Source organism: Ooceraea biroi, chromosome 9 (genome assembly GCF_003672135.1).
Source record: "Ooceraea biroi isolate clonal line C1 chromosome 9, Obir_v5.4, whole genome shotgun sequence".
NCBI classification, from domain to species: Eukaryota; Metazoa; Arthropoda; class Insecta; order Hymenoptera; family Formicidae; genus Ooceraea; species Ooceraea biroi.
Genome location: NC_039514.1, coordinates 10,011,245 through 10,022,892, shown reverse-complemented (window position 1 = coordinate 10,022,892; position 11,648 = coordinate 10,011,245). Strand labels below are relative to the sequence as shown.

The following is an 11,648-nucleotide window of genomic DNA, read 5'->3' as shown; positions in this document are numbered from 1 at the left end:
TGCCACGTATGATAAAAATTGGAATAATCGTGCAGTTTGGTTGGTCGCAAAATGATTTGTGCGTTCACAGCGACAGAATTGGCGTTTTCAATAAGCTCAAAGGCCGGAATTGCGGTATCGGGATGGTACCTGTGTCATGCATCGTAAAAAGAGTCAATCATGCGATATCCATCGACGAGGTTACAAATACGAGGTTACATCCCCTCCCGGTGCACCCTGAAAGAATTTATCAACTCTGAAAAATCGCGAGCACAAAACCGTTGACATAAAATTTTTTTCCACCCACTGCACACTTCCCGTTCTTTGACAGAGTCAACTCGTTTCGCAATTCCGTTCGCTGCGCGCGCGGAAATTCGTCCAATCCATTCTGCGATATAATTGACTGCGCCTCTTCTCTGTGCCGGTAAGCTTATTATTAACCGGTTGAGTTCAGAAATTCCTACGCGAAATCTAACCGGGACGCCTCGCAGAGTCGCAGCCATACGACATGTAATTCTTGAAGAACGCAAAATTCCTGGCTCAAATAAAACGGAGGACATATGAAACTATTATTTCTAAACATGATTATTAATCTCAATTCCTCCTCATATTTTTCGCGTTCTATTTATATTCATTGTTTCAATGTTAGAAAAGAAAGAGAAATGACGAAGCAACGAGCGAACTAACAAAGCAAGTATATAGTTAAATAAATCGTCATTTATTTAACAAATCTCAAGATATGAAATTCCATTTCAACACGTGACATGAAAAAAGATCAATATAAGAAACAGCATCTTCTATCTATTAGTTACGCGAAAATTCGATCAATCAATTGAATAATAACGAAATTAAAAATGCCGAAGATGGTCCAGCTGCACGTTTCACTCGCGTACAACAATCCGTTGTTGTTACACTCGCCCTCTGTCATACTCGATATTCAACGCTACATCTATTATATAACGATGCTGTCTGATGTTTCAACGTGACGCGACCAGCCGATATTTTCTTCTCCCCGCACTTTTTTTCCACCTCCGCCGAATGAGATACAACGGGGGCGGAGGTGGTAAAGACGCATTACCAGATTGGCTCGCGTTCGCATTCAGAGGGTCCTTTACATTCATGAAGCTTTTACTCGGTTGATTTGACTACGCGTTTCGTGCATTCCACGATTCCCTCCCCCTTGCTCCCACGCTTTCTATCTCTCTCGCTCTCACCCCCTCTCGATTTGATTTGCATTGAGTGGAGTGGTCGGCTCTCCCGATAACGACCGTTTTTCTTTCGCGGTGGTGCCCGGACCCGCAGCTCGACCGCGCGGCACGGCGTCCGAGAACGCGCGTGTTCCACGCGAGCGCTTTCACGCTGATTTCGAGTGCGCGTAACGCGGACGAATTTATCTCGCGAGTCTTACCAGCAAACTGCAACCGTCGATAGTCCTCGTGTAACAACGAACCCCGTCTCGTTTTATAGATCTTGCGGAGAACCGAATATACGTGCGGCTTTCTTTTTACTTTTCTCGCGCGACCATCGCACGCACGCATGCTTATTTACCACACGATAAATTTGTTCGTAAATGTAATGATTATTTAAGATCGCAATTGCACAATTAAGGGAAGAACGTGAAATAACGTAAAGCAATATGACATATGGTGTTATAATTCTTTGTATATAAATATATATGAATAAATATTATATCATTCCTGCAATTGGGTTCTTTTGGAGACTATACTGATAAATTGTAATTTTTCTAGCAATCATGTAACACACCATGTTTTAACAACGCATACATCGCGCGCATACAGATTAAATATTAATAAAATATTAGTTATGAATACACAAGAACATATTGAAATCTGCAATATTAATGCGAATCGTACACCAATTACAAACATGGTTGCGGTATAATATTATTCGCACACGATACTCGCGAGATATCCTTTTATTCGCTCTTATTTATAACGTCAACGCGGTACAACGTAACGTTACAGCGAAATTAATTCTACTATTCACGAGTATAGAGCCACGGCACTTCTCGTTCCTTCCTGAACGCCTTGCAATATCAATTAAACATTAGTCACGCGTAAGCAATAAAGCATGCCGGAGTGCAGCGTTGACGCGCGCGAACAATGCGCGATTAAACGGACCTATCGTCGTTGAATAACACAGCGTTATTCGCACGTAATAACGCAGGTCGGATTTTTGCGGTGAGCAAACTCAACTGAAAAAATAAAAATAAACTCGCTTGCATCTCTTTGCACATCTCGCGATATGCAACGAGCTATGCCGATGGAGGAGACGGCAAGTACGGCTCTCCACTGTATCCCAATTTCATTCTCCTCCACGACAACGACATTGAGGCGGCATTGTGCCTCCTTGACAGAACGAAACGATGATTAATCGATCGCGACCGCAGCCGCGGACATCGCTCGTCGGCTTGTACGCGCGCGGCTACCACGCTTTTCGAGCGGAAAAGGGCGGTGAGGGATGAATGGCGCGTCGCGATCGTCTCCATTAATAAAAATCATATCGCTATTAAAGCACGAAAATATTTATCCTGTGTCGCGTAGCGCGGTTTTACACAGCGAACAGTCCGCTGTCACGTCGAGAATTCGAGGGTCCGGTGGACACTTCTGATCCAAGGAAGATCGGGAGAGATCAGAGCACGGTGAGGAAGATCGAGAGTACCGCGACGATGTTTAATAGTCGCGGAATGAGTCTCCACTTTCTTCTCTTTCTTCTCTTTCTTCCGTCGCTCTGACGTCTCTTCGTGGAGGGATGAAGGGCATCTGGAAATTTCCCAGATTAAATTGATTCGTACGTGCGCGCTCCGCTCCGCGGCGATCTGGCGACTCCGCGCCGATCCGACGATCCGACGTCGCCCCGTGACCGCATCATTCATCCACCAGCCTGGTGTACTATTAGCGTTGTTATTTATGGGCGAAAAGAAAGCGTAGATCCCGCGAGAACCCGCGCGGCGCCCATTATGTATCCGGATCGGGTCGCCCGGTGATTTATGCCGACCCGGTGCAAATTGCCGCTTGTCCTTTTGTGAGACCCCGGAGTGAAACGTCGCCGATTAAATCCCGCGCCGCTCGATCGCTCGTGATTTAGCGGCTCGTGGTTTAGGAGAGGGTCCCGGCCTCCGTCGCGCTCGCGTGATTGCAAAATCAGCGATCGCGATCGCGAGTGCCAACGAGAGAATCCGATGCGTGTGAGTGAAAAATGCAAGTGTCACTTGCCCGATCCCTTGCATCGATAGTAGGCTCCCTGAGGCACATATCCTGATTATCTGCGGGCTTAATTAAATTACGCAATGAAGAAGGAAACGATACCGATCCAGAAACTCCATAAGATCCAAATGTGAGCACCAAGTTTGCATTTTTACCCACTCCTTCTGTCCTCCACTTTCTCCACCGCGAAAACCCGCCCTCGTCTTGTAGTTAGTGAACTCCTTCCCATTCGAGCGCCATTCTTCGATTGTCAAATCGGAAGTTTCGCATCGCTCGCGGAATCTCATTGACACACTTTGTCACTTTGCTCATCATTCAGCGTCTCGAAGTAATCAAACGTGGGATACGTGCGCATTCGCAGCAACTCATGTTCGGTCTGCAATGTCAACAATTCGGCATAATTTTCTTGCACCTTCCTGATCAACTCAGCTCGTTGCCTGAATAATCGCATCCTTCGCTTTGTATCTTCGCTTTGCTGCGCTTCTTGATCAAGATCGCGCTCATACTCCAGCTCCCATCTCTTCACGTTCATCTCCATGATAGCGCGATCGAGTTCGGCATTCTTCTTCTTAGTACGAGCGATCTTTTCCTGGATATTCTTCAATTTGTTCATCTCTCTGGAGAGCGCCTTCTCCAAGGAACTCTTTGCGGTCTCGACCTGCTCCTCGAACTGCAGCGCGGTCTTGTCGCCACGCAGGCCCTTCGCCTTCCGCTTCAGGTACATCTTCATGTCCCGCGTGACCGTGACGTCCTTGAGGAAGCGCAGATCCTCCTCCAGATCCAGGTAGCGTGTCCTCAAGCAGCGATGCTCCCACTCGGCCGCCGCCAACTTGTGGCGGAAGTCGATCAAACGCTTGAGCGCGTCCAGCTTGCGCGCTCCGGCCGCGCGGATGTGCTCGTTCAGCTTCAGAATCTCGCTGCGCGGTATCAGAACGGCGTTCGCGGCGTCGCGACGCTCGCCTTGCATAGCAATCTCCACCTGGCCCCGCTTCAGCACCAGCTGCACCTCCTGATCCTGTTCGCGCGTTATCCGCGCCTCTCGCGCGCATTTCAGCCGTTCGCGGAGCTGGATCACGCTCGACTTGCACGCGTCGATCTTCCCCTCGAACACGCCGATCGTCCGCTCGAGCGCGGCTATCTCCAGCTGCCGCGCCCTAATCCGCAGCTCTACGTCGATCTTCTGGCGCCGCAAGCGGACCAGGTGATTCCAGTGAACCGCGTCGATCGACTGCGGCAATTCGTTCGGTCTCGCGTCGAGACTATCCAAGATCTTCAGGTAGTCCATGCACTCGGCGGGGAGATAGGTCGGCTTCACCTGGTCCAGGTAACCCGCGAGATTCACCAGGTCGCAGGCGACGATGTTCTTCAGGGAAACTTTCGGCCTGCGCTTGTATTGTCGCTCGAGAACCTCGAAGTTGCTCTTGGACAGTATGGCGAAGTCATGCTGAAGCTTCTTCGCGATCGTTTTCTCACGAGTGCAGAGTGCGTCGTGTTGTGCGAGCATATCCTGGTAGACATCGTGCAACTGTTGTACTTGTTCCTCTAGAACAGTCCCGCGCTGGCGCTTTTCGGATATCTCGCACTTCACCTGGTCGTCCTCCTTCACCGCCTTGATCCGCTCCAGATTCCGCAAGCGGCCGCGGATGTGCCGCAGCTTCAGTTGATTTATCGCCGCGTCGATCTTCAGTTTTAACTGTAAAACGAGCGTTCCTCTTCCGATGAATCTGATAAACTCGTCAAGTATTACAGAAATCACGCGTGTTACCAAATAAATCTTAATTAAAAAAATCTTAATTAAAAAATAAAATGAAAAGAAAATTGAATTAAATTAAGATTAAATTAAAAGGGACGTGCATAACTTTGTATTACTCCATCTGTAGAAATTTATGCACATTATAGTGAAATCAGATTTTTTTTAAATTAATTAAAATAAAGCAATCTTTTTAATGAGTTCACGGTAATTAAAATTATGACCAGAAAATAAGAGGAGTACCTGGAAGAGTTCGTTCACTTTGGTGTCGAACTTGCCGATGCCTTCCTGCCGAAGCGCGCTGACTTTTACATAATCAGCCTCAATCAACCTTTTGTAACGCTCGCGCTCTTGCCGGAGTATCTCCACTTCCGCCTCGTATTTCTTCACCGCCACGATGTCCTGTGCCGTGTACTTTTCTGGCTGTTTCTCCAACATGCATGCTGGCTTGCGCACGTCTACCTTGATAGTGTCCTCCCAGCGGATCTCCAGCACGCCGTCCATCATCTGCATCAGGGCGCGCTCTCGAAAATCGTCAGCCAGCAATTGTCGTCTAACACGTTCCGCTTCCTCCGCCTGCTTCTCCAGAACTTCCTGCTGCGACGGCGACACGTACGGCTTCGCCTTGATCTCGCGCTCCTCTACTTGGATGATGCTTTCAACCTTCTCCTGATCGATATCGATTTACATCGCGTATTTAGTTGCTATTATTTGCAATTACGGGAATCAGGCCAATCAGGCGTCCATAGCGCAAAATTAAATTACGAACGGGGAGAAAATTAATTTTAATCGCCGCCAGGTATCACAAATTTCATTAAGTTTCTCATTAAGAGTGAAGAATCCTCACGACGAAGTATCGCGAAGGATCAGCGCTGTACTCTTCATATCGTAAAGATCATTGAGAGCACGATTTAAAGATTTCTCGAGTTCGAGGTATATTTAAGTTCGAAGAAAATTACTCCGTTTTTCTCTTAGTAAAATCAACTCGCGATGATTTCAGAGATTTCTGAGACTATTAAGTGGAAGCGACGTTCGTGTCTCGCGTTTACCTTGGGATGCCACTCCGGATCGATGGGAAGCTGCGGAACATTCTCGCCGAACATCAGCTTCAGCTCCGAGTCTATGTGACGTATCTTCTCGTTCTTCTCTCGTATAGCAGCCATTTCCCGCTCCTTCGCCGCATACGTGTCGTCGAAGAGCTTGTTGAAGTATGCACGCAGCTCGTTGCAGTCATGCATCAAATAACGATCCTCCAGCGTCGCGTGCGCGAACCCATAAGAGTCCATCTGCGGATAATAGTGCAGCGATTGCTCGACGAACTGATGCGTGGTCATACCTGCGGACCAGTGTTGCGAGGCTTAATTGGGTAAAATTGGGAAACACAAATTTCATCTCGCGAAACGAAATTGCAGCTTCAACCTTGCGATTATTTTAAATATCCAACTTTTACAAGTTTGTGTATAATTTTCTGGGAAGGAGATCGCAAAATCCAAGATAATTTCTATTATTTTACTTCTTAAAAAATTTTTGATAACTTAAAGAAATACAAGCGCACGAAATATAAACACAGCAGATTAATCAAAATCAAAGTTTCATCACGATGCAGCGAGATTCAAATCCAGCGTTTCAGAATTTATCAAGAAAAGAAGGAAAACCAAGTACCATCGAGCGCCCGCAGCTCCGCCAACTCTTCAGGATCGACCTCACGTTCCTCTTCCTCCAAGAGCACATCCATTCTGCGTTTCTCATCCTCACGGTACACCGTGACAGGTTTGCTCAGCTCCATCCGTAGCTGTTCGTCCGTGTACGCGCGCCACGACTGGAACGTGTCGCCGCGGATGATGGCGCGCTCTGCGTCCCGGTTAAATTGCGCCCATTGCAGGTGATCCTTGAAGTATGGGTCCTCCTCGAGCGCCGGGTAATTCGTCACCTCGGTATCTCCAGAGAACGAAAATATAGAGCGACCCAGCACGACTTGCGTGTCCCAGAAAGTACTCTTGATCCATGCAGCCACGCCGTCCATCGATTCGCACAGACACTCGAGCTCCATGCGAACTTCCTCGCGCTCATCCTTGGCCGCTTTGAGCTTCTGATCGCGGCCGACCCGGTCCAGATCGAACGCCGATACCGGCAGTCGTTCTATCTCTGGAAGGGTCTCGTTAACATCGAGGAGACGTTTTACAGTATCCTTCAAGGCCGCCAAGTCTCTCATGATGGCGGCCTTCTGCGTGGCGTACATCTTCTCTTCTCGCTGCAGTTGCAAATCTTGCTGCCATTCCTCCCAGGTTTTATCCGAGACTGGGAGCTCTTGCTTAGCGCGAGTCAAGGAATCCCGAATAGCCGGATCTAGAGAAGCGTAATCGGCGAGTATCTCCTGCCTCTGTTTCTGGTAATAGCCATGATCCACTCGATACACACTCTCAATCTCGATCGTGGGGGACGATGCTTCGATTTTCTGCAAGCGACAGAAATTGTCATCGAAATTATTGACAAAGCAAATGAAGCGAAGAGAAGAAATTCAGAAGTCAAATGTAATTATTTAAAATTCAAATTCAAGAGTTAAAAGAACTTAAGAAAGTATTGAATTCAAGAATTACAATTATTTCGGGAATTAAAAACTAAATGTCCTATTCAGTACATAGAACATAATTATTGTACATAAAAGGCATTAGTTACAATAATTACTTATGAAAAAATCAATCATGTATTATGAACGTACCTTCCTGTTTGCGCGGACGCGCACGGCAACGAGGGAGCCATCGTGACCAAGTGCGACTATCATATCACCTTCGCGATTGATGATCGCTTTTGTGCTACCTGAGTCCAACCTATGATGCGCCGGCATCACGATGACGACCCTGCTTACCGTCTCGTCACGAACGATCACTAAACCATCGTAGGCGCACGTGACGATCCAGCGGCGATCAGTGAAGATGCGAGCGAGATGCACGTGGTGACCGGTCAGCATCGCATCCACCAGGTCGGCGTTTTTAAAATCGCGCTGTAACCTGAGCACATGCAGCTGTCGTTTAAGATAGGGCGAGCCTATCAGCAGCCGGGATGCATCGCCGGGCGCGTGGCAAAGATCGCGAAAGAGAGCAGGCAGTGTGATGGACACATCATCAGCCTCGTCGATAACCGGACGATCCGATCGCGACACGTCGTAGACGAAGATCTCCTGTCCCACCGCTGAGCACCATTCGTACTTGACGAAAAGAGCGAGTACTTTCAGATGGCCGCGACGTTCGGTCCCATCGTCGTGCAGCATCACATCGGCCAGCCGCCTTCTGGTCTGTACCTGGGCGATCACTCCCCATGGCTTGTCGCGGCGTACATTTATGCAATAGCAATTGCCCGTCTCCTTGTGCGCAGCGATCACGAATCTACCGGCGACAATAAATCGGCTGTCGAGCGGTGTGTAATCCGTCCGGAGCGGCGCGCGTTCATCACGAAATCGCCGCGTAGCTGGGCGGGCAAACGAGCGTTCAGAGGGTTCTTTGGAGGAGCTGTGGACCGCCGTCGGCCGCACGTTTATGAGAACGGAACGTGGAAAATCGACGGTCACGTTGCTGATGGAAAATCACGCTCGCGAAAGGTGACGAGCGACCGCGGCGCAGAACTCCCACGATTCTCGACACACTGCTCGCTCGGTCAGCCGCCACACCCAGCAGGAAGAAAGTAGCTGAGATGGCCGGAAGCCTTTGGCCTTAATTTGCGTTACGTTAGCGTGCTCGATAGCACGCTCCGCCTTTTGGCCAAACAATCAGATTTTGCGTTTATTTAAAACTATACTTAATAACTTTATAGATTCTGTGGACGTACAAGACGAGGACAAAAGTTAAGTAAAAATGGTCTCTATCTTCATTAACGATATTTTCATATTATTTAAAATAATTACAAGTCTCAAAAAGTTATTGCATTACCTGCCGGATTGCGAGAATTTCACGATGTCTAAAGGTTTGCGCTGCAGCCGGAACCGCGCTAGGATTGTCGGTTTCTCCGGATCAGTAATCCCCACGAGTATCATCTCACCCTGATCACTGACTACGACGATCAGCGGGTCATCCGGATGCAATGCTTGAGCCGACATGACGCCTTCCATGTCGAGCTCCATCTTAGCGACCTCGCTACCTCCATAGCTCTCAAGGACAGTCAGGTTCTTCAGATCATCCGTTACTACAAGATGATGGCACCAAGGACGCACAAAGTCGACGAAGCGATACGTGCCGCCGCAGTGCAGGTGCCTGTAGATCACTGGGGTGGCGGTGGCCTCCCCGGGGAACACTATTTGCATCAGGTATCCTTCCAGAGTGTAGTAGAAGAGCCAGTCGCTCCTGACGGGATGCGCGACCAGGATGTGAGGCTTGTAAATCGACTTGACGTACCACTCTTTGTGCCAGGTGTCGGTCCGTGGCTTCCGGCGGAAGTAGCGTATCTGGCAGAACGTAGTCCTGAGGATGATCCCACCGCGGAACCAACAGACGGCCGGCATCTCGATCTCCTCGCAGACGCCACAACGCTGCGAGAGGACGACGCGTCGCACATCGCTGCCGTCATAGTTGCTCAGATAGATGTGCCCCTCTCGATCCGTAATGGCCAACAGGGGTTCGCTCATCCCGGGACACCAGTCGATTCCGTAGGCGTGAGCCTCCCGCGGCAGCCGCACCTCGTGATCTTCGCGACGGAAATACGCGCGTTTTTAAAATCCTCCGGCAGACAGGCGGGAGACACGTCAGGCGTCGTCCCGTTGCGCGCACCGCCTTTCGTTCAAAATGATACTTGATGCGCCTTAATCATAGCTTAATTACATCTTAATTATAGTTATTATGTGAAAAAATTTTTATCAATTTGCCTATCTATAAAAAACAATGATCGATTCGGACTAGAATAACTCGCTAAACAAGAAGCAAGAATCATGTGCCTTTCAAGATGACGAGCTCGCCGACGACGTCGAGCTCCCAGGTGAGCAGGTGGCCGCAGGTCTTGCCTATTTGACCGATCACCGTGCGACCGGACGGCGTAATCTTGATTCTCTGGCCGACCTCGTCGCGCACCGGCGTGTCGACGATCGCGATCTTCCCGCCCGTTCTCCAGCACCACACGATCAGAGGGAAACTCGGGTACGAGCCCAGCGACACGAGATATTCGTGAGGCGTGAACGCGATCGCCAAGTAACCACTCTCACATGCCGGGGGGCACTCGCTGACCTTCGCCATCGACGGGTACACGTGGACGAGAATCCGCGGGTTCAGAGAGCGCTCGGCGAACGCGAATACCGGTGCGGACACGTGACCGGACACGCAACGGGCCCCGTCGCCGGTCCCATTGTTCCAGCACCATCGCAGGGTCTCTTGCCGCTTCACCACGTGGAAGAACACGATGTACAGGCTGCTGCACCAAGCCAGTACATCTTTGCCGATCCAGATTATCTCTTCGACTTTGCCACCACGTACCCAACATGGTGTTCTGGTAATTGCTCGATTCATATCATAAGAGATCCTGTCGTGGCGATATTGGCTAACAATAAGATAAAATAACCTGAAGAAAATGTTAATGAATTTGCAACTGCAATGACGATAGCTGAGAAGCCGGAAACAAAAGACGAATATATGAACGAACAAGACCTGCTAGCTTCCTTTTAGTTATGTTTGCTATAAAATGAGATTAATAAATTGCGAAGAATAAATAGGATAATTATAAATGGTAAATGTTGGTGATGAATAATTAACGTTAATAGAAATATATTAAATCAGTCGACATGTCTGATTTTAATTCGTGTGTTATTTTCTGTATGTTTGTAAAAGCCGAATTCACGTTCCTATTATTTTCGATATATCCATTTCGATTTGATTATTCGATATTGGTTTGAACATCTTCTATATTTTTCATTTCCGATAAATTCTTAAGTTTCTCTAATTAATATATATTTTTAACCAAATCTTTTGAGGCAGGTTATTCGAAGCCGCCGTGTCGACCAGAGAACTTCTTACGCCAAATTACGGCAATATTCCAAACTAATTTTCTATGGGGTTAAAACTTTCCATTGTTCTCTATTGTGATGGCAACAATGTAAAAACCCGAAAACTCGATGGTCACTTACAGGATTAACGTTGGAATAAATCCCGTTTTTTATATATTAAAAAGATATAATCAGATATTTTTAACGCCAAGTTTTTCGTGTTAATTATGAATATTAAATATCGTATTTAATAATAATTTTAATAGATAGTCAAAGATTTAAATGGAATTCAGTTCCTGTGCAGTGAAGCGTAACAATGACTGTGACGACATTATATCATAGCACATTTTATGAAATTAATAAAAGAGCTCTCACACACAAAACATGTCAGTAGCGAGCAACGTGTTTTAAAGGCGATGAGATTTATGACGTCCATTCATCTCGTCAAGGTACTCATGTTATTAAGTAACGACGAAGCGGGGAGCATTCAGCCGAGAATTACCTGTTTAACTGTTGCGCCTCCATTGTCTCTGCTGAATACAACTAGTGACAACTATTCTCCGACAGCATCCGTCATGCTTATTATCTAACTGTACTCTGAAGGATTCTGACGGAAGGTAGATTTATCTCCACGAAAAGAAGAGGAGCATTTATGCTTTATCGATTCGACTCGATAACCGTGCACCTCAATGGTGAAAGCACTTCAAACTCGTTCCTTCAGACGCCTGCAAAA

The 11,648-nt window shown here is 47.7% G+C and overlaps 1 protein-coding gene across 1 annotated transcript; it reads right to left on the bottom strand.

The window, feature by feature from the left end:
• Positions 1-3,489: 3,489 nt before the first annotated feature.
• LOC105284731 (cilia- and flagella-associated protein 43) lies at positions 3,490-11,440 on the bottom strand. The gene is made up of 8 exons (XM_020033372.2): positions 11,418-11,440; positions 9,878-10,473; positions 8,880-9,630; positions 7,676-8,339; positions 6,619-7,411; positions 6,006-6,292; positions 5,200-5,625; positions 3,490-4,899 (listed from the first exon to the last, which is right to left on the bottom strand). The coding sequence occupies exons 1-8, from the start codon at positions 11,438-11,440 to the stop codon at positions 3,490-3,492; spliced, it is 4,950 nt and encodes a 1,649-aa protein (XP_019888931.2).
• Positions 11,441-11,648: the final 208 nt, after the last annotated feature.